A 22,496-nucleotide genomic window follows, 5' to 3' on the forward strand; every position below is an offset into this window, starting at 1 on the left:
ATACTTTTTATTTTTATGCATGTGTCTGTGTGTGGATATGTGCACATGAGTGCAGTGCCCAGAGGTCAGAAGGAGGCATAAGATTCCCTGCAGTTGGAGCTACAGGTGGTTGTGAGCCACTTCACGTGGGTGCTGGGAACTGAACCTGGGTCCTCTGGAAGAGCAGGAAGTGCTCTTAACTGCTGAGCCATCTCCCCAGTCTCCCTTCTACTTTTTGTGTTTTTGAGTCAGAGTCTCCTATAACCCCTGTTGGCCTGGTACTGGCTATGTAGACAAGGCTGGCCTCAATCTCAGAGATGCCCCTGCTTCTGCTTCCCAAGTGCTGGGATTAAAGTTGTGCACCACCATGCCCAGCCCAGGTTCTCCTTTTACTTTTTATTCTGAGACAAGGTCTCACTAAGTTTCCAGGCTGGCCTTGAACTTGTGATCTTTCTCCTCAGACTCCTGAGTGCTGGAGTGACAAGCTGTCCCACCAGGCCTGGCTTCTCTGATGGGTTTTGACATGAGTCCCACATACCAGGACCTTTGCCTCTCCACATTCTAGGCTTCAATGACTGACTATAATTCAGCCTGTTTATGAGCTTGCTCAGAGCAGACATTTATGTGTAGTAAACTTCAGAAATGGACAGGTTGCCAGCTGAGGAGCCTATCATGATGTAAAGACATCTTTGTGAGTGGCTGGCTGGGAACCAGTGTTTACAGAGCGCTGATTTATTCCCTCTTGCTTTTAGCCCCTCTTCAAACCGTGTTGCAATCAGCATCTCATATCTCTTTCATTGGGTAATTTCTCAAGGGCATCTACATAACCCCATACATTTCAGGGGGGTCCCATTTATTTGTTCATTGAACAACAGGTACTGCCCCCTCCCCATTGCTCACTGGTTCCGGAAGGTGGAATACAATCCCAGCTCAGTGAAAAAAGGGAATAGACAAAGAAAATAGTCACTAAATATTAAATGGTGGGAAAAGAGCAAAGAAGATGGAAACTGATGCAGTGATATCCCTGGCCAGAGCCAGCCGTGCAGTATAGAAACGTTGGGAATGGGTCTCCCAGGGAGGTTAAGTGGATGACTGTCCAGTACATTTTCTCTGGCTCTGGTAAAAGGATGATTCATTCTGTTGTCTGGGACGCTGGCCTGGGGACGCTGGTCCAGACACGCTCCAAGCAGGGAGGTGAGCCAGGAGATGAACAAGGGTATTCCTGGCAGGCAAAGGCAGGTGCTGGACTCTCATGAACACTGACCATGAGGTGTTTGAAGCTGGAAGACTCTGGTTATCTGACCCCAGCAGGAGTGAAGCCAGCCAAGTGGGACAAGCCATCCATCTGCTGCCTCATCTCCACACAAATCCCATAGCCCCTCCGTCAGATGATTACCACAAGCTTTCTCAGAGGGTCTTCCCTGGCCTCCAGCTTCCCGCTCCAGACACTGTCACTGAGAGCTCAGATTTTACCCCATCTCCTCCTCCCCCATTTTCACCTCCTCCTCTTCCTCCTTTTCTTTCTCTTCCTTCTCCCCTTCCACTTCTTCCTCCTCTTCTTCACCCTCCCTCCCCTCCTCTTCCTTTATTATGAGAGAGGGTCTGGCTACATAGCCCAGGCTGGCCTCAAACTTGCAATCCCCCTGCCTCAGCCCCACACACCCCATCACCTTCTGATCTATACAGTGCACAGTGACATTGTGGGGAGTTGGCACTGTCACTCACAGGGACAGAGGCTGCCATGGGGATTCTTGTTGCATCTCTCACCCTCAGCTCTTGACTGGTGAATGACAGACAAACTAGCTGCCCTCAGGTGAAGAAGGCTGAAGCTGCCTTTGGGCATCACACAGCATTGTCCCCAGAACAGAGGGTTCAGGTTGACACATCCTCCAGTGGGGCAGGGTGACTTTCTACTTATCCTGGGTGGCTAAAAGGGTTGCTCTTGGGCCACTGTGTCATTGTAGTAATGGGTACTAAGTATCTCTCTGAATGAGGCTCTTAAAGACAGAATCATGGGCTCAGGATGTGGTTCAGTTGGTGGAATGCTGGCCTAGTATAACCCCATACATTTCAGGGGGGGTCCCTTCATGAGGCACTTGGTTCCATTCCCTGCACTTGGGAAGTAGAGGCAGGAAGATCAGGAGTTCAAGGTCATCCTCAACTACTTAGTGAGTTTGAGACCAGCCTTGGCTGTATGCATGTTTGTGTGTGTGTGTGTGTGTGCGTGTGTGTGTGTGTGTGTGTGTGCAGGTGTATAGGTGTGCAGCTATGTGTTTGCATGTGAAAGTCACAGGTCAACTTGGCTGTCATTCCTAAAGTGCTATCTACCATTTATTTATTTATTGCATGTGTGTGTATACATGGAGGCCACAGGACTTGCAAGAGTCCATTCACTCTTCTAACCGTAGGTTCCAGCAAGGAAATTCAGGTGGTCAAGCTTGGCAACAAGTGCCTTTACCCACAGACCCATCTTACCAGCCACATCTATCTTTTTATGAGACAGGGTCTCTCACTGAACATGGAGATTGTTGATTATGGTGAGCTGGCTGGCCAGCAAGCTCCAAGGATCCTCCTTTCTCTACCTCACCAGTGCTGGGATTACAAGCATGTACAGCGATGCTGGCTTTTATGTGAGTGCTGGGGATCAAACACAAGCCCTTATGCTTGTGTGGCAAACACTTTATCAAGTGAGCTATTTCTCCAGCACTTTATTTTGGTTTATTTGTATTTGTATTTATTGGTGTGTGTGTGTGTGTGTGTGTGTGTGTGTGTGTGTGTGTGTATGTTGTGTGTGTGTGTGTGTGTGTGTGTGTGTGTGTGTGTGTGTGTGTGTGATGCACGTGTGGATGTGCATGCCACAGTGTGGAAGTCAGAGGACAGCTTTGTGGAGTTGATTCTCTCCTATTGTAAAATGGGTCTTTGGGGATCAAACTCTGGTTATTGGGCTTGACGGCAAGTGCCTTTACCCATTGAGCTGTCTTGCTGGCTCTTTTAAATTTTTAATTTTTTAAAAGATTTTATGTGTATAAGTGTTTGCTTAAGCATATGTATGTGTACTACATGCCTGCAGGTGCAAGAAGAGGGCATCATATGCCCTGTAACTGGAGTTACAGGTGACTATGAGCCACCCTGGGTGCTGGGACCTGAACTTGGGTCCTTTGCAAGAGCAGCCAGTACTCTTAACTACTGAGCCATCTCTCTGGTCCCTAATTTGTGTGTGTGTGTCGGGGGCGGGGACTGGAACTCTGTCCGAGGTATCTGATGTGACCCTCCTGCCATACAATGGGGGCAGTTCCCAGGCTGTGGGGACACAGACGCCTTTGGAAGCCATGATTCAACTGGCTGGTCATGGAGACATGGGGACACGGCCTCTCACCCACTCTGACCAGCATCTACTCCTCATATGACATCTCAAGACAGTTGTGGCCCATTCACATCAGCGCGTCAGCCTTGAGGCTGTGCCTGCCATGCACGGCTGTATGCTGGGTAAAGGCCAGTGGGGTGGCCCCTGTTCTTGGCCATTATGGACAGAGGGGACGAACAGGTGTGCTTAGTGATTCGCATGTGTCTCTCCTGGATAAACACCCAGGAGGAAGATACACTACTTCATACCTTGTAGGTGTTATGATACTTCATCAAGTTGTATTAATTATAATAGTTACCAACCTGTGAGACTGACATGGTGGTGGGGCTTAATGCAGTGGTGACTGGGAACTCTCTGAGTAGCCGGGAGTCAACTTCGTGAATTCCTGACCTGTCTAGGTTCAGATTTGCTCTGCCCTCTGTGGCTGTGTGATGTTAGCTAGGTGGCTTTGCCTCTATGACCCTCTATTTGCTCCTCTGTAAGGCAGGGATGGTCAGAAGCCTCATGGGACTGCTGATGGGGTCCACAAGTTTGGGGATATCTGTGCCTTGAAACTTCCATCCGTCTAGCAGATCCAACGTGGTGGAGGGTCTCTCTCTGTTACAGGCTCTGCTAGCAATGTTTCAGAAACAGTAGCCAAAAAAGACAGACAAAAAATTTAAATAATTATCAAAAGCCCCTGAGCAGAAACTACCACTTGGTTATCCCCATTCAGGAAATCCAAAGCCCCAAGTACTCCAAAATCCAGAACTATTTGAGTTCTAGATTGATATCACAGGTGGAAAGTTGTACCTGTGGCTTCATGAGACACATCAATGCCAAAATGAGGCACTCTGAAAATATCCCATGAAGACAGGCTTGGTGGCAGGTGCCTTAAATTCCAGCACTCAGGAGGTAGAGGCTGGCAGATCTCTGAGTTCAAGACCAGCCTGGTCTACAGAGGGAGTTCCAGGCCAGCCAGGAATACATAGTAAGACCCTATCTTAAAAGAAAAAAAAAAACCATGGTGCACACCTTTAATCCCAGCACTTGGGAGGCAGAGGCAGGCAGATCTCTGTGAGTTCAAGGCCAGCCTGGTCTACACAGTGAGTTCCAGGACAGCTGGGGCTACAGGGAGACGCTGTCTCAAAAAGACCAAAAAAAAAAAAAAAAAAGAAAAAAAAATTTTAAACATATATTTCATGAAATCATTTCAGGGCTGCATGTTCAAGGGGCATTTTTGAACTGGAGTTTAGACTTGGGCATCTTCCCCAGGGCATTTCTTTGTGTGTGAGCAGGTATTCCAAAAATCCAAAAGTCTGAGTGAAAAAGCATCTCTGGCCAGGTATGGTGGCACTGCCTTTAATCCCCACATTCGGGAGGCAGAGGCAGGTGGATCTCTGTTACATCAAGTCCAGCCTGGTCTACATAGTGAGTTCCAGGCCAGCTGGGGCTACAGGGAGACCCTGTCTCCGAAAAAAGACAAAAAAGAAAAGAAAGAGAGAGAGAGGGAGGGAGGGAGGGACCGTTTTTGGACCCAACAATTTCAAAATCACACTGTGAACTGAATTGATTCAGAAGGGGATGGAGGAGGGCAGGGATGGAGCTGGCTGGAGGATGTGTGGCTGGCCCATTGTTGATGACAAGGATCACATGACGTCATGGCAAACGCCGTGGGGAGGGTGAGAGTCAGGGACTGAATGAAGACAAAGGAACAGCCAGTGCAAAGGCCCCTTGGCAGGATCACATCTGAGTGTGGGAGGGAGGGTGAGGCCAGTGTGGTGGGCGAACAGGAGATGATGGCCCAGAAGGAGGGGGCCCAGATGGGCAATGCCTTGAAGACCCTTGTAAAGATGTGGCTCCCACTTTAATTGTGGGTTTGAGCAAGGGAAGGGCAGGAGCCACTTGGCCCTAGCTGGGTCTCCCCTTACTGGTAGGAGGAACTGACTGTTGGGCCAAGTTAGAGGCAGAAACACAGAAACATGGTGACTGCAGCAGTCTCGGTGATGGTGGTGTTTCTTTATGCCCTCCTGCAGATATGGAAACTGAAGCACAGAGTCATCAAGCTGTGTAGCTAACATCACATAGCTGGTTGGTAAAACAGGGTTCAAATCTGAACCTGTCCAAATTCAGTCCTTCCTTCCCCTCCCCAAAGGGCTGGGCAGGCCCTGCCCTCCATCACTAGGAGTTTTAATGTGAAGAAACATCTGTGGGTGTTAGACACTGGGAATGAGAGCTGGTGAGGCAGTTTTGTGACCTAGGGGCAACAGGCATTAGAGAGATGGATACAGAAGCTGGCAGGAGGGGCCAGGGACTCAGCAATTCTCAGAGTCCCATGTCCTGGGGTCCTGGTCAGCCAGTGACCTCCAGGCAAAGGGCAGGACCTCAGCCAAGCCTTGCTGGCTGCCCCTCTGGCCACCAGGCTCATCACCTGTGGTCCTCTAATCAAACAGTGACAGGTGCACGCTAGGCCCTAGACACATTATGAGGGAACAAACAAGACCTGTGACCCAGGAAGAGGACAAGTTGCTCCCCAGCCTGGGAAGAGGGCACACACAGTTTTCAGATACATAAGGCTAATCAGATCACATTCCTGGCAGGAGCAACAGCAGCCACACAGGCCTCAGAGGACGGCTTGTGGTCCGTGCACTGGCAGGGCAGCAGGGCTCCAGAGACTACAGGGCTGAGGAACCACTGAATCCTGGGTTCAGACCCTAGCTCTTTCAGCCTTTGCTTGATTTGAAAGGACAAGGGTTAGCACATACAAAGGCTCAGAAGCATAAACTTCTCTGCAATCTTCCTGCCTCAACCTTCCCCAGTCTTGGGACTGTAAGTGTACCGCTGTACATACTTGATGTTTGCTGTGTGGCCTGAGCCAGGTTCTTGACCTCCCTGGTCCTTATTTTCTACCTGCACTGTAGGAACATGTGGAAACAGTCCATCTTCATTCATGAAATGAGGAGAGTTATTTATTCTGCTGCTGGTCTTCTGCTCAGCCAGGGGCCCCATGGTCTGGGACTTTCCTTTACTCCTTCATTTATTCACTCGCTCTATTTAGTTTATTCCATCACTCATTCACTAATTCACATATTTGTTGATCCATCACTCATTCATTAATTCACATACACATGACTTAAGTACCAGCAGCCTCCAGCCTTCCATGGCCTCTCTGAGCTCCATTCAGAAATTGTAACTGCTTCTGTCATGGCCCAAGTTTCCCTATTAATTTACTTATTCATCCAATGAACATTTCAGGGCTCCTGAGGGCATAGAATCCTTCCCTGGAAACTGACTCAGTTTCTCTCTCCTTTAACGGGAAGGAAATAGCTCCCTGAAGGAGTTGTTGAGATCAAAGACTAAATCATACTTCAGGCTACCAAATGCCTCTCAAGAGACCAGCACTTAAGATATATGAGCCCTTGTAATCCTCGGGTAAAGTAAAGGTTAGAAGCAGTGATTACACTATCCACTTGTAACAGATGAGGAAACTGAGGCTCAAGGAGGCAAGGCAGGCATGGCACAGCCGTGGGCAGGCATTCATTAGCTAGTCTAACTGGTAACCGCTGACCTCATTGTTCCCGCCCACCCTGGGCTAAATCTACCTGGTAACTGGTGACATCACAGATTCCATCCTCAGGCTCAACCTATGGGAAAAATGATGACATCACTGAAAAAAATGGAGTATCTGAAGTATTTACAACTTACTAACAAAGGCTTACTGTGGTGAAGGCTGGCCTGAGCAGGCCACCTTAATGGTGGTGTATCCAGTGTGGGAAATGGTCATTTTAGCTCAGGTTTGTGGGATGCTGCATGCTAACCATTCATAGACCCTGCAGTTCTTATCTGGGAATATTTAGCCGACTTTGGTACAATGTTTTCCCTATGCAGATACAGTCCTGAGCTAGAGGTGGCAGTTATTGCATAGGAAAACCTGAGGCACATAATAATGCACTCCTGGTTCCTTCCTCCACCCAGGGTCACCTGTATATTCAGAACCAAACTGTCATCATCAACATCATTGTTATAGTTCTGAGTATTCAATATACTAGAGCCACATCCCAGCACCTCACTGGGGGATTCTAGGCAGAGATTCCACCCCTGAGCCACACCCCAGTCCCTCACTGGGGGATTCTAGGCAGTGTTCTACCACTGAACTACATTTTCAAACACTCTTTTTCCTTTTTTTAAAAAAATTATAATCCTGCCAGGCATGGTGGCACAAGCACTTGTAACTCCTGAACCACCTCTCTAGCCCCTCTTCTAATTTTTTTTTATTTTGCTTTGCTTTTTGTTTTTGAGACATTTTCACTATGTAGCTGTTTCTGGCCTGCAACTTGCTTTGTAGACCAGGCTAGCATTGAACTCACAGAGATCTGCCTACTTCTGCCTTCCAATGCTAGAATTAAAGGCATAGGCTACCATACCCAGCTATTCTTTCTTTTGGAAACTGAGTCTCACTAAGTTCTTGAAGCCAGTCCTGAGCTTTCTGTCTTCTTGCATCAATCTTCTGAATCGCTGGGATGACTGGCTTACACCACTAGTCTGACTCAAAGTGAGAGTTTTTAAGAACAGTTCGTATCATCCACAGCTCTGCCTATCCCAACCTCCCAGAGTCGCCAGTCAGTTCCATACTAAGAGGGAAGACATGCGTGGCAGGCATTTCCCTGGGGCTCTGTGGGACACTGATGCAGTTCAAGTTAGGGGTGAACAGCTAAATTACCTTGTGATGGCAGAGGGCAGGAATTGCTCCCAGAAACATTTACTTTGCTAAGGTAAAGTGACATTAAGTCAAGGACAGAAGCCAGTTCCCTATACTACATGTCTGCAGACAGTCTCTTCTTTTCTTTTCTTTTTTTATAATATTTCACTATTTTTATTTTATTTTATTTTTGTCTCTGGCCCCATCTGGCCTGGAACTCCTTATGTAGACCATGCTGACTTTGAACTCACAGAGATCTGCCTGCCTTTGCCTCCCAAGGGTTGGGATTAAAGGTGTGTGCCACCACACCCAGCTCTTATTATTTTTATTTTTTAATTTTTTTGGTCTTTTTTTTTTTTTTTTTTTTTGAGACAGGGTCTCCCTGTAGCCCCAGCTGGCCTGGACTCATTATGTAGACCAGGCTGGCCTTGAACTCACAGAGATCTGCCTGTGTGGGATTAAAGGCATGTGCCACCACACCTGGCGTTCTTATGATTTTTATTTTATGTGTATGAGTGTATTGCCTGCATGTATGTAAGTGCACCTGTGTCACTCAAGCAATGACGCAATCAGAAGAGGGCGTCAGATTCCCCTGGAACTGGAGTTATGGATGATTGTTAACCACCATGTGGATTCTTGGGAACTGAACCTGGATCCTCTGCAAGAGTAGCCAGTGCTCTTAACCACTAAGCCATCTCTCCAGCCTGACAGTTTCCTGTTCAATGGTATGAGGCAGATGTAACCAGTCTCTGATTTTTCTGGAATTTTTGTGGGTATTTGTTCTCCTTTAGGATGAAATGATACACTGTAATTTTTCTCACTCAAAATACATGTTCCAAGGGTTGCAGCTCAGTGGCAGAGCACTGACCTGACATGGGAGGGCTGAGGTTCGGGCTTCCTGATTGAAAAAACATTAGACAAAATACACATCCCAGCTGAGTCTTAGGAGGCTGAGGCAGAAGGATCAAAAGTTCAAGGACAGACACAGTAACAATGAGACTTTGTCTCCAACAAATGAATATGGCTGAGGGGGTGGCTCGGTGGTAGACACCCCCTGCCCAGAATCCCCCAGTGAGGGGCTGGGGTGTGGCTCAGCAGTAGAGCCCCTGCCTAGACTCCCCCATTGAGAGGCTGAGGTGTGGCCCAGTGGTGGAGCCCCTGCCTAGAGTCCCCCGGTGAGGGGCACTTCCTGTACCATGTGGGAAGCTCTAGGTTCAATCCTCCTTTTGGAAACTTAATCCTGTGGTGCATCAACACGTCATAGCTTTGGGAAAAACAGCTAGATCATTTTAGTTTCTGGATGAGTCATCTAGGGTTTTCATGTGGGCTCTGCAGTGTGTGGTGTGGGCAGAGCACCTGCCGCCTTTCCCTGGATTCCTCATTTATAAAATGGCCTGGTGACATGGCGTCCCCCTTCAGGGTTGGGATGTAGAACAAACATATGGAAAGTGCTTAGCTCCACTTTGCAGACACAAGGTGCAAAGCCTCCTGTGTGGCTTTTGGCTGGTCACTCCCCCTTTCTGTGCCCAGCTTTCTGCTTCCATAATATGGGAATAATCATGACATCACAGAATTGTCGTGGGGGACTTGAAGCACTCCCACTTTTTAGGTGCACACATAAGGCTCAGAGAAAGGCCACTCCTCATCAAGGTGGGAGTGAAGGGGCCCTTTAACTTTCTGCCCACTTCTTTGTTCTTCCTCACAGTCTCCCTTCCCCTCCCACAGCCAGAAGCTGCAGGGCGAATACTTCAGGTACAAAGACATCCCCTTCCCAGTTGGCATGTACTCACCCGAGAGCCTCAGCCTGGCGGAGAACACATCCGATGTGCGGGATGAGGACATCTTCATTGTCACCTACCCCAAGTCAGGTACCTGTGGGGTTGACCTGGGTGCTGAGGAGTAAGGTCAAGGGAAGGGAAGGGCCTGCTCAGTGCAGGCTGCTGTCCTGCTGGGAGTGTCCCCTGCTACTCCCACTAACTCTCTGCCCCAGCTGGACTCAGAAGGCCTGACTAATCTTGCTCCCCAGCCTCCTGGGTTGAAACAGCACCCCTTGGTCCTCTCTGTCTCCTCAGCCCTCACAGCATTACCACCAATCACTGTGTGGTTTGATGGGCCCTGTTTTGCTGTGATTGTTGTTGAGACAGGTTCTCATGTAGCTCAGGCTGGCCTTGGACTCCTGATCTTCCTGCCTCAGCTTCTCAGGTGCTGGGATGGCAGGTGTGTGCCACCAAGCCCGGCCCAGATTCATGGTGTAATTTTACTGATCTGTTTCTCTCACTCTCAGAGAGCTGCGTCACAAATGTTCCCTAAATTTTTGTGGACGGGAAGAAGGGTTGTGCTTCCCTTCCTTTGCATTCTGAACTCACATATGGATATTCAGCCTTTAAAAAGGAGGAAAGAGCTGGGCGTGGTGGCACCCACCTTGAATCCCAGCACTGGGGAGGCAGAGGCAGGAGGAGCTCTGTGAGTTCAAGGCCAGTCTGGTCTACATAGTTCCAGAACAGCTGGGGTTACAGGGAGACCCTGTCTCAAAAAGACCAAAAAAATTTTTTTAAATGCCTTTTGTAACAAAAAAAAAAAAAAAAAAAACAAGAAGGAGAGCTAGTGTTCTAGTTTGGTTTCCATTGCTGTGATAAAACACTGACAAAACCATTGGGGGCAGAAAGGGTTTGGTTTACATTTCCAGGTTCATCACTGAGGAAAGCCAGGGCTGAAACTCAAGCAGAAGCCATGAAGGATGATGCTTACTAGCCTACTGGCTTGCTCAGCTAGCTTTCTTATATGACTCAGGACTACCAGCCCAGGCTCTGCCCTCAGTGGACTGGGCCCTCCTTCATCAGGTAGCAATCAAGACAGTCCCCCACAGACATGCCTACAGGCCAATCTGATTGAAGCACTCTTCCAATAGGCACTCCCTCAGATAACTCTGTGCTGTGTCAAGTTGGCAGCAGAGGCTGACAGGAGAGTGAGGCAGAGTGGCACACACCTGTAATCCCATCTGTCTGGAGGGAGAGGTAAAGGACCAGAACTTCAAGGTTATCCTCATCTTAGACTGAGTTTGAAGCCAGCCTGAGCCACATGAGACCCATTCGCAACAACAACAACAACAACAATAAAAAAGGATCTGACTCATGATGTTACTATGCAGGTGACTTACAAACACCATACTAAGCCAGACACAAAAGGAATTGAACAGGCCCTAGACTAGTCATGCTTGCCCCTTAGGGAGAGACAACAGGGTGTCAGGTAACAGGGACTGCAAGGGAGGTGGGAAATGGGGCATTTGCCTAATGAGTACAGTTTCCATTTGGAAAAATGGTAAGCTCTTGGGTGGATAGGGGTGACAGCTGCAAAACAATGTTGCGTTTAAATGCCTGAAAACAGAACTCAAAATGGTTACTATACACAGTGGAGGGACTGGAGAGATGACTCAGTGGTTAAGAACACTGGCTGTTTTTGCAGAAGACCCGGGTTCAGATCCCAGCACCCACATGGCAGCTAACATGCCTGTAACTCCAATTCTAGGGGATCCGACGCCCTCTCTGACCTCCGCGGGCATTGAATGACATGGGTGCACTTACCTACATGCAGGCAATACATGCATACGCATAAAATAAAAATAATAAAATATTTTTAAAAATACACACAGTGGAGAGGCTAGAGAGATGGCTCAGTGGTTAAGAGCATTGACTGCTCTTGCAGAGACCTGGGTTTGATTCCCAACACTCACATGGGAGGCTAACAACCATCCTTAATTCCAGTTCCAGGGGATCTGATGCCCTCATCTGGCCTCCGTGGGCACTGCACAGGGTGCATGTACATACAGGCACTCATACTCATAAAATAAAAATAAATAAATCTTTAAAGGGAGAGAGAAAAAGAAGGAAGCTCACTTGTAACCTGGGCTGCAAGTACAAAACCCCAAGAGCCTAGAGGAGCAGCAGGCACGGCCCAGTCCTCTGCAGGGGAACTGAATCCGGGAGTTGGACCTCCTGGCTTCCCACCATCCAGGTTGGAATGGGTGATGAGATGTCCTGGGTGGAGGGGAGGGGGCTGTGGGTCCCCTGCAGGGCTGACCTTTAGTCCCTTTGAGCTGGTGTGAGCAGCCCCTGGGAGCAAACCTCGTGACAATTCATGTTCCTCTGGCGCCCTCTGCTGGTGGCTGGGAACCGAGTGCGCAGGCCCCTGGAGAGACTTCTGCAGAGGCACAGGATCCCACACCACAGGCCCTGTGCTAATGATCCAAGAGGAAACTGGCCAAGGACAATTGCCATCCCATCATCTCATCTGCTGTGGGCTCCTAGATAGTGCAGGGCTCCATCCTGCGACATGGCATTCAGATACAAGGGATAAGCCAGGATAAGTCAGGCCTGCTGTCCTAGCTAGCCAGGCTAGAGGGTGAGAAAGGAGGACCCTAAAAAGGTCAGCCTGGGCAGCTTAGTGAGACCCTGTCTCAATTAAAAAATATTTGAAAAGCGAAGGCTGTAGCTCAGCTCAAAGCACCTTCCAATAATTCGCCAGTGAGGGGCTGGAAGCACGGCTCAACAGTAGAGCACCCACCTAGCATTTCTGAAACCCAGGGTTCAATCCCTGGTACCACAAAAAAATACAAAAAGAAGAGCACTGGTGAGATGGCTTGACAGGTAAGCTGCAGACTGTCCTGCAAGTGAGCAGAGATTTGGGAAGGGAATTGGCCACAGCTGCTCCCAGGAGGCTCAGGGTCTCAGGACCAGCCAGAGAGGAAGAGTCAACAAGACTCAGAGGGGTGGGTTCTCGAGCCACCATGAAAATGTTGCATCCCTTGGCTAGGGCCAGATGCAGACACATGCCCCCTCCCCCTGAAAAAAAGAGCCTTGTCATATTCCCAGCAAGAAAATGGAGCAGGTCTGGTGGGCAACTGGCCTGCGCTAGCAGGAGCCATCTCCCAGTGTCACTTGCTTTTTTTTTCTTTTTTTTTTTTTTTCGGTCTTTTGAAAGAGGGTCTTCCTGTAGCCCCAGCTGGGCTGGAACTCACTATGTAGACCAGGCCGGCCTCAGTCTCACAGAGATCCGCCTGCCTCTGCCTTCTGTGGCTGGGATTAAGGACATGTGCCACCACACCCAGCTCTCTCTCTCTCTTTTTTTTTTTTTACATTTATTCGTTTGTCTGATGTGTGCACACGTCACAGCACACATGTGGATGTCAGAGTACAACTTGTGGGAATCCATTCTCTCCTTCCACTGTATGGGTCCTGGGGATTGAACTCATGTTGTCAGGCTTGTTATCAAGTATCTTTGCCTCTGAGCTGTCTCGCTGGTTCTGTTTTTTTGGGGGTTTTTTTTTTTTGCTTTTGTTTAATTTTTGTTGTTGTTCTTTTTGAGACAGGGTCTCCCAGTAGCCCCAGCTGGCCTGGAATCTGCTATATAGACCAAGCTGGCCTTGATCTTACAAAGATCCAGCTGCTTTTGCCTCCTGAATGCTGTGATTAAAGGCATGTGCCACCACACCCAGTTCTTTTAATTTTTAAAATTTTTTAAAAATTATTTTATGTGTATGAGTGTATTGCCTGAATGTATATGTATGTAAGTGCACCCATGTCATGCAATACCTGCAGAGGTCAGAAGAGGGTGTTGGATCCCCTGGAACTAGAGTTACAGATGGTTGTTAGCTGCCATGGGTGATGGGAATAGAACCCAGATTCTCTTCAAGAGCAGCCAGTGCTCTTAACCACTGAGCCATCTCTCCAGCCCCTTAATTTTTAATTTTGTGTATATATTGTAAGGGAGGAGGTACATGAGTGCAGGTGCCCGAAGAGACCAGAGGAGCCAGGTCTCCCAGGAGTTAGAGTTACAGACAATTGTGAGGTTGCTGATAGTTGAACCTGGGTCCTCTGGAAGAACGGCAAGTGCTCTTAACCACTGAGCCATCTCTCCAGCCCCTTGGTTTTTTATTTGGTTTGTTTGTTTGTTTGTGACAGGGTCTCACACTATAGCCCAGACTGGCTTCACACTCACAGTGATCCTTCTCTCTCAGCCTCAACCTCCCAAGTGCTGGGGTGACAGGTGTGCATTACCATACCTAGAGAGGTTCTCTGCTCTGGTCCCTGCCTTCCCAGCAGGTTTCAGGCCCAGTGCTTGATAGGTGCTGTCATTTGGAATGTGATTATGTCCCCACCTTCTCACTCCATCTACCTGAGCTGACTAACCTCCCTATTCCCCTGACAGGCACCAACTGGATGATTGAGATCCTCTGTCTAATCCTGAAAGATGGGGATCCCTCATGGATCCACTCTGTGCCCATCTGGCAACGCGCACCCTGGTGCGAGACCATTGTGAGCGCCTTCAGCATTCCAGACCAGCCCAGTCCCCGTCTCATGAGCTCCCACCTCCCCATCCAGCTGTTTCCCAAGGCCGTATTCAACTCCAAGGCCAAGGTGAGGCTGGCTTGCTATTAGGAGACGAGGGTGCTAGATTGACTGCTGGCTGAGTAGCTGCCATCAGATGGTAAATACACAGGTGAAAATGCTGGCACTTGGGACCCCACCAACTAAAATGGAGCAGGTGCTAGGTTAGGCCTGGTCATGTGTGCCTGCCATCCCAGCACTCAGGAGGGTGAAGTAGAAGGATACCATGAGTTCCAGGTCAGTCTACCTACCCTGTTGCAAAAAACCCAAAAACTATAAATAGAAAAGAGGGGCTAGGGACATATGTCAGTTGGTAGAGTGCCTGGCTAGCATACATAAAGCTCTGAGCTCCATCCCCAGCACAACATAAACTGGGCTTGATGGTATACATTTATAAGCCCAGTACTCAGGAGGTAGAGGTAGGAAGATCAGAAATTCAAGGTTATTCCTGGCTAAAGAGCAAGTTTGAAGCCAGTCTGCCTACATGAGACTTTGTCTGAAATAAATAAATAAAAATAAATAAATATCGGGGCTGGAGAGATAGCTCAGCATTTAAGAACACTGACTGGTCTTGCAGAAGACCCGGGGTTCAAATCCCAGCACCCGCATGGCAGCTAACAACTGTCCATAACTCCAGTTCCAGGGGATCCGAAGGCCTCTTCTGTGCTCCGAGGGCATTGCATGACACGGGTGCACTTACCTACATGCAGGCAATATACGAATACACATAAAATGAAAATAATAAATAAAATATTTAAAAATAATAAATATCAAGTAAATATAAATAGAAACCAAAGAGAACAAAAACAGAGTAATCTAGAGTAGACCCCAGTTAGGGGCAACTGGACAGAAGAAAAGCAGATGCAAAGGCCCTAGGTTGAGTAAGGTGTGTTTTTGGAGCAAAGGAAGCCTGTGTGGCTGGAGCCCTGGAACCAGGGGGAGAGAGATAGGCATAAGATCAGGGACAGCAGGGGCCAACAGGTGCAGAGCTGTGGAACCATCTGGGGAGAGGACTGTGAGCACAGGAAACAAGAGCTAGCCCAGACTCATGGGCGTCCTCTGGCTGCAGGGATGGGCCTCCCATCCTCCCCTGCACTCAGGGCTATGGATGGGGGCTGACTGCTAAGGGCTTGGCAGGAGCAGGGAGACCAGAGAGGCCACTGCCTGGGTGCAGGGAAGAGGTGGTGACTGGATGGGATGGTAGGCATGGAGGGAAGGATCTGGGCTTGGGCCCACTTTGTTTTGTTTCTGTTTGGGGGGTAGGCAAAGTTTTGCTGTGTTGCACAGCTTGCCTCAAATTCACTAAGCAGCCTTGGGTAGCCTTAAACTTGTGGCCTTAAACTCCTGCCTCAATATCCCAAATGCTGGGATAACAGGCTAGAACATCATGCCCAGCTCTTACATTCCCATTATGGTGCTGGACAAAGTCAGGGGTAGACAGTCCAGGAGACCTGATAGCACCTACCAGCTGACCTCTTACCATCAATTTTTGATATCATCAGCTATCGGCTGTTCAGGGTTGAGGAGGACCCAGGAGGCACCTGCATCCCCAAGCCTGGTCTCCAAAGCTTCACTGTTCCTGGAAGCACTAAGGTTCCTCTTAGTACCTGCCTTCCCCACACGTGGTAGTTCCTTCAGACTCTTCCAGAGTGTTCTGTAGATTATCTAAGTCTTGGGCTTTTGAGAAGCCCAATCAGTTTTCCAGGGACCTCCTACATGGAGATGAGGCATTAACAGATTGTGGAGGACAGGACGGTGCAAGCCTGTGAAGGTGTTTGGGCTCCACAGGGCCCAGCCAACAAGCAACCTAGACATGGGGTCTGGCCTAGAGCTCTTAGCCTCAGCCTGGGAGATAGTTCCAGGGAGATGGTTCTGAATAGCCCTGAGTGCAAGGGAGGATGGAAGGCCCATGTGCAGACTCTCAGGCCCTTTGGAGAGTGGGAAGCCAGGGCTATCAAGGAGATAGCCATCTCCTGGTCAGCATGCACTCTGATCCCCCCATCCTGAACCCCAGGCCTTCCTCCTCGGTGCTTTATTCCCAGAAGCCAAACTGGCCCAGAAACAGTGTCCTCCAGTGTGGCTAGAGGAGGGTGTCCTCTGCAGGATGAGCTGAGCTGAGCTGAGCCAGCTTAGCTTAGCTGAGAGTGATTCCTGCTGCAGAGTCAGAAGAGAGGGTGCCTGGGCAGGCAGTCTCAGGGCCTGAGTCCCACCAGTATCTGACACCTTTTCTCCTTCCCTGTCTGCATGCAGGTGATCTACTTAGGCCGGAACCCCCGGGATGTGGTAGTCTCCCTGTATCATTACTCCAAGATTGCTGTGCAATTGAAGGATCCTGGTACACCAGACCAGTTCCTTCAGGACTTCCTCAAAGGAGAGGGTGAGGACCAGGAAAGATGGAGACAATGGCAGGGACTGACAGACTGGAAGAGACAAATGGGGAGAGAGAGACTGGGAGAAACTTTTAATCCCAGCACTCAGGAGGCAGAGGCAGAATCTCTGTGAATTTGAGGCTAATGTGGTCTACATAGTAAGTTCTAGGTTAGCCAGTGCTATGTAGGAAGACCCTGTCTCATAAAACAAAACAAAACAAAAATACAAAGAAACAAAATAACAGAGTGAGACAGAGATAAAGACCTAAAGACTGGAAGAGACAGAGGTGGGAAAGACAGTCTGAGAGGCAGAAGAGCAGAGACATTGTACCTCCTCTGCTTGTCAGAGGTGCTGTGGAGGCAATAGATGGAGGTGCTGTCAAAGGACTAGACAGATGGACAAGGGATGCTCAGGGTGGGGTTGGAGAAGCAGATGAGGGTCTCTATTCTTGGCTGAGGTGGGGAGACATGGGGCACCCAGAGCAGGTGGTTTTCATCGCTTGTTGGGTCCCTGGGAGCCACATGGCCCTCACACACCCTCCAATGCCTGCAGTGCAGTTTGGCTCCTGGTTTGACCACATTAAGGGCTGGATCCGGATGCAGAACCAAGAGAACTTCCTGTTCATCACCTACGAGGAGCTGCAGAAGGTAGGTTTGGCTTCTGCCCATGGCCTTCCGCCCTCACACCCTGCTTCTGAAAACTGGTGTCCCCACTATAATGTGTACCGGGGTCACAGAACATATAGAGACCTGGAGGTGGGAGGTGTGTGACCATGAGCCAATCAGTTCAAGATCAGATGGGATGGCTAGAGATAGGCAGCAGGGAGAGTGTTTCCACAGAGAGAGCAGCCACTGCAAAGGCCCTGGAGTGAGTTGCTCTTGTGTTCTCTCTGCCTCTCCCCCTGTCCTCCTTCTCCTCCCGCACCCCCGCTCTTTGAAATGGGTCTCATGTAAGGCAGGCTGGCCTCAAATTTGGCATGTAGGTGAGGAGGACCTTGAATTTCTGATCCTCTTGCCTCTACCTCCCAAGAGCTGGGATTACAGGAGTATAGTGCTGGGGATCAAATCCAGAGCTTCATGCACACTAGCCAGGCACTCTACCAACTGAGTTAAACCCCTACTCCAGCCCCTATTTTAGACCGGATCTCACTGTGTAGCTCAGACTGGCCTCAAACTCAAGATCTCTCCCACTTCAGCCTTTCAAAGTGCTGAGATTACAGGCATGTTCCACACTTAACTATGTTACCTTCCCCTGCAGTACTGGAGACTGAATCTAGGCTCTTGTGCACACTAGGCAAGTTCTCTACTCATAAGCCATAACCCCAACCCCTCACTGGCAGATTCTAGGCAGAAGCTCTGCATTCTTTCTGTTTCTGCACCCCAGCCTTCGCATAGTGTATAATGAGGAAATGACTAGCTCAGGTTAAGTGAGGGTGTGCCAGACTAATCACAACAAGAGCAGATTCACCTGCTGCTAAGTGCCAGGCATGGGAGCCCCTGCACACAGCTACGTCCCAAAGGTAGGGAGGGGAGACACATGTAAGATGTAGCCACGAAAGCCTTTCATCTAGCACTTAAGAGGCTGAGACAGGAGGACTACTGGGAGTATGAGGCCAGCTTGGGGTACACTGGGAAATCCTGTTTCAAAAAATACAAAAATAACAAAAAAGATTAAATCACTTGTTAGGACTGGGGATGTAGCTCAATTAGCAGAGTGGTTGCCCAGCATGCACAGGTCCTTTGATCCCCAGCACCAAATAAACTGGGCAGGGTTGTGCATGCCTGTAAACCTCAGCACTCCAGATGTGGAAGCAGGAGGATCAAAACTTCAAGATTATCATTGGCTATATAACTCTCAAAAAAAAATTGGGTTGGCAAGATAGCTCAGTGGGTAAAGTTGCTCGCCACCAAGTCTATGTTCACTACCTCAGACCCACATTGGTAGAAGGATAGAACCAACTCCTGCAAGTTGTCCTTTGACCTCCACCTATACACACAATAAAGATATATACAGTAAGACCCTGTCTCAAAAATAATATATATATATAATTTTTTAAAGTAGATATATTAAACCACTTAAAGTACTAGTAGCTCATCCATTTTGAGCTGTGAAAATGGTCACTTTATATGGCTATAAGTTATTACCACTGTTTATACACGAGGAAGCTGGAGCTTCAAAGAGGGTTGGTCATTGCCTAAGATACATAGCAATTCCCTGCAGCCCCTATGTTTTAGTCTTTTTCCTATCCTAATAAATTTCTTTTGATGGAAGTTTGTAGAAAAGGTTTGAGCACCATGCCTCCCTCCCTGCATTCCATCAAGCTTTATTCTCCAAAGCAAAAACTGGGCCACAGTGCCTAGCACAACTTCTGGGCCACTCCTGGGGTGTGTGGCACCACCTACATGTGTGTTTCTAGGACAGGCCTGTGGCTCAGAGGATGAAGGGTTATGAAACCAGGAATGACCTGGAAAAGCAGGCAGTGGAGCTGTGTATGCCTCAGAAGGCTGTGAGGTTGAGGGGACTGTGGGCTTTGGGGATCTGAGTCTTAGCTTGTCGTGGACTGTGTGGCCTTGAACAAGTGTCTTCCCCTCTCTGAGCCCGTGTTTGGCAACTGGGGCATGACCTCTTTTCCAAAGCTCATGGCAGGATCAGCACCAGTGTGAAGGAGGGTTCAGATCACAGCTTGGTTGACAGTTGGTGCTCAGTCTCCAGGAACCTGAGCCAAGTATCACAAGGAAGGGGCCATTTGAGCTTGTCAGTGGCAAAGGGCACATGACAGCCCTGTGCCAAGGCCTCTGGACTACAGGGATCCTGGGAGGGACATATTGAACCAAAGTGGGAGGAGGCTGGGGAGATAAGGGTCTCAAGGGAGAGGGTAAGTCCAGGGCCAGGATGGATTCTTTGGGGACACAGAGGTAGGGACATGGCAAAGGAAGGCAGGCAGGAGGGACAGGGCTGATACAGACAGGGATCTGGGTTGGGGACAGAGAGAGCTGAGACCAGGCCCAAGAGACTGGCACTGTAATGGGTGGACCATGCTGGCCGAGCAGACCCCCATCCCCTGCCCCAGTGTCTCCAATTGTTGGTTCTCTGTGAGGTGCTGCCTACCCTCTCTAACCTCCTTCAGAACCTTTTAGAACTCTAGAGGCTGGGGAGGCCCAACACCTTGACTTGGAGCTAGGGAAACTGAGGCAAAAAGGCAGGAACCCCTCCAGGCCACCCTAGTTCATTCCGACTTCTGACTCCTTCTCTTCTCACCCCAGGACTTGCGTGGCTCTGTAGAACGTGTCTGTGAGTTCCTGGGTCGGCCTCTGGGTGAGGAGGCTCTGGGTTCTGTAGTGGCCCACTCAGCCTTCAGTGCCATGAAGGCAAACGCCATGTCCAACTACACGCTGCTGCCCTCCAGCCTGCTGGACCACCGCCGGGGGGCATTCTTACGCAAAGGTACTTGTGCTCTGCAGGCTGGTCCTTAGCCTCTCTGGGCCTCCATTTCCCTAGGGGTCACGTGGAGTGAACCAAGGTCACTGTGAGCACAGATGTCTTCACTCAGAGCTCAGCAGGGGACTGCATGCCCACCTGCCTCCATCCTTGTCTCCTACTGGAACAAAGCATTCTAGGTACCGCCAAAGCTGGGCTGGAACTGCATGAGGCTAACATCCTCACAAACCCCATTTGTTAATGCCCAGTACAGAAAAATTCAGTGTTAAACCAGCTACATAATGAGTTTGAGGTCAGCCTGGGCTACTTGAGACTCTGTCCCAACAAAACAAAATAGGACTCTGTGACAACAAAGGACCCCCAAGTGATTCAGGATGGTCACCTCATCTCCAGATTCTTTCTCCACATGGTAACAGGTTTTAGATTACAAGAACTGGGGACAAAAACATCTGGGCAAATCATAACCCCCCCACAAGCAGCCCCATAACCTCACCAGAGGTGACTTGCTAATATGTGACTGGGTTGCCCTGGAGTCACAAGCAGGCAAGGGGCAGGCCCCCAGGACCAGATGAGGGAAGGACCTACACTCAGATCCTATGTCGAGGGGACCCACGACTGGGACAGCTTGCCAGTTCTAGGGACAGTGAGCCTGTCCATGCCTGTGCAGCCACCCCCTAGAGTGCCTGGCAGAGGTTCTCTGGCCATCACAGCAGTACTGGGGGCCCTACAGGGCATCTGAGGGGCATAGGGGGGAGGAGACCCTGTCTGGCAGCTCACTGAGGTGATGCAAGTTGTGAAAGAGTGCATGGGTGCTAGGATGGAAGCAAGTTCTAGACAGAGATCTGAGGGGTCAGAGGGCAAAGGACAGGGTTGGCATGAGGTCACCTGGGTGTGAGGAAACAAGGAAGTGAGTGTGGAGTGCTGTGGCCCAGTGACAAGGATGGTGTAGCTGCTCATGGTAAGGGGAGGTTGAGGGTATATCTGACAAGACCAGGAGGTGAGAAAGGATGCTGGGAGATTAGCATAAGGACAACACCCCATCAAGGGTCAGCCCAAACCTCTCCTCTGTCCCTTCCAGGGATCAGTGGTGACTGGAAGAATCACTTTACTGTGGCACAGAGCGAGACCTTCAATCGTGTTTACCGCAAGAAGATGCAGGGGCAGCCGAGCTTCCCCTGGGACGTGTCCCCAGAGGACACCAGCCCCGACGGCGAGCCTGACCCTGAGCCCAGACCCAGCCCCGGCCCAGCCTCTGAGGACCCCAACCTGGGATCCTCACAATAAACCTGTCACTCTGACTGCTCCCTTGTTGGTGCCATGTTTGTGGGAGGCAAGTAGGGGTGCAGGTGAGTGGGGGACACAGCCCACCCCTGAGACAGTGGAGTCATCCACTGCATGGCACAGAGGCCCAGGGCATGGAACACAAAGGTACTGCAGGGGGCCAGTTTGACATGTCTATCTTCCCAGTGTTTGGGAGGTAGAGGCAGGAGGGCTGTAAATTCAAGTCCAGCCTAGGTTACTTAGTAACCATCTCAAAAAACGAAATGAAACAAACAAAATAAAAGATGCATGGGGAGCCCCTTGCTGGCCATGAATTCAACAGGGAAAGAGGGTGGAGCTAAGGACTCTAAAAGTCTGAGGACCAAGAGCTGAGATCTGGACCCCTGGGTCTGAGGGAGGAGGCTGGGACCTGGAATCCTGGATCTCAGTAGGAGGAGGGGGTCTGGACCCCTGGGGGAGAAGGCTGTGTCTAGATTCTGGAGTCAGGGGGAGGACAGCTGAACTCTAGGGTTTAAGAAAGCTTTGGATACAGAGGAATTTACTTGCAGACACAAAGGGGAGCAACCTGGTCTCTTCTCAGTGCTCAGGCTGTCCCAGGCATTCCCCCGTGTCTCTGTGTCCCCAGCACTTTCCAAGCCCTTGTTTTTCAGTTCTGCGCCTCCCCTGACCTCCATCACCATGAATTTGCCTCTTCTGGACTAAGTTTACCCATTGTCCTGTGTATGGGTGTGGAGAACTTCACCTCTGTACTGGGGTCACCCCTACCATCTCCCTATACAGTCTATAGTCTATGGTGTGATGCCTGGGCCCATCTCCTCAGCAGTCCAGTCTAGGGTGAACACCTAGTGCTCTGGGACCTTCAGCTAGTGGATATCTCATGCCCATTTTCCAGATGGTGACACTGAAGCCTGGGCTGTGCTGGACTTACCCAGTTTTTTTGTTTTGTTTTTGTTTTTTATTTGTTATTTTTATTTTATGTATATGAATTTATGCATGCAGGTAA

General features: G+C 49.6%; 1 protein-coding gene across 1 annotated transcript in view; it reads left to right on the forward strand.

The window, feature by feature from the left end:
- Nucleotides 1-21,496, forward strand: part of Sult2b1 (sulfotransferase family 2B member 1) — a 31,436-nt gene extending 9,940 nt beyond the window's left edge. Inside the window, exons 2-7 of the mRNA XM_008844981.2 lie at nt 9,747-9,889; nt 14,226-14,434; nt 16,655-16,781; nt 17,327-17,421; nt 20,038-20,218; nt 21,291-21,496. Coding sequence (XP_008843203.2) covers nt 9,747-9,889; nt 14,226-14,434; nt 16,655-16,781; nt 17,327-17,421; nt 20,038-20,218; nt 21,291-21,496 — 961 coding nt within the window. The remainder of the gene's footprint in view (nt 1-9,746; nt 9,890-14,225; nt 14,435-16,654; nt 16,782-17,326; nt 17,422-20,037; nt 20,219-21,290) is intronic.
- The last annotated feature ends 1,000 nt before the right edge of the window (nt 21,497-22,496 follow it).

Source organism: Nannospalax galili, unplaced genomic scaffold, assembly GCF_000622305.1.
Source record: "Nannospalax galili isolate Female #2095 unplaced genomic scaffold, S.galili_v1.0 scaffold960, whole genome shotgun sequence".
Lineage (NCBI taxonomy): Eukaryota > Metazoa > Chordata > Mammalia > Rodentia > Spalacidae > Nannospalax > Nannospalax galili.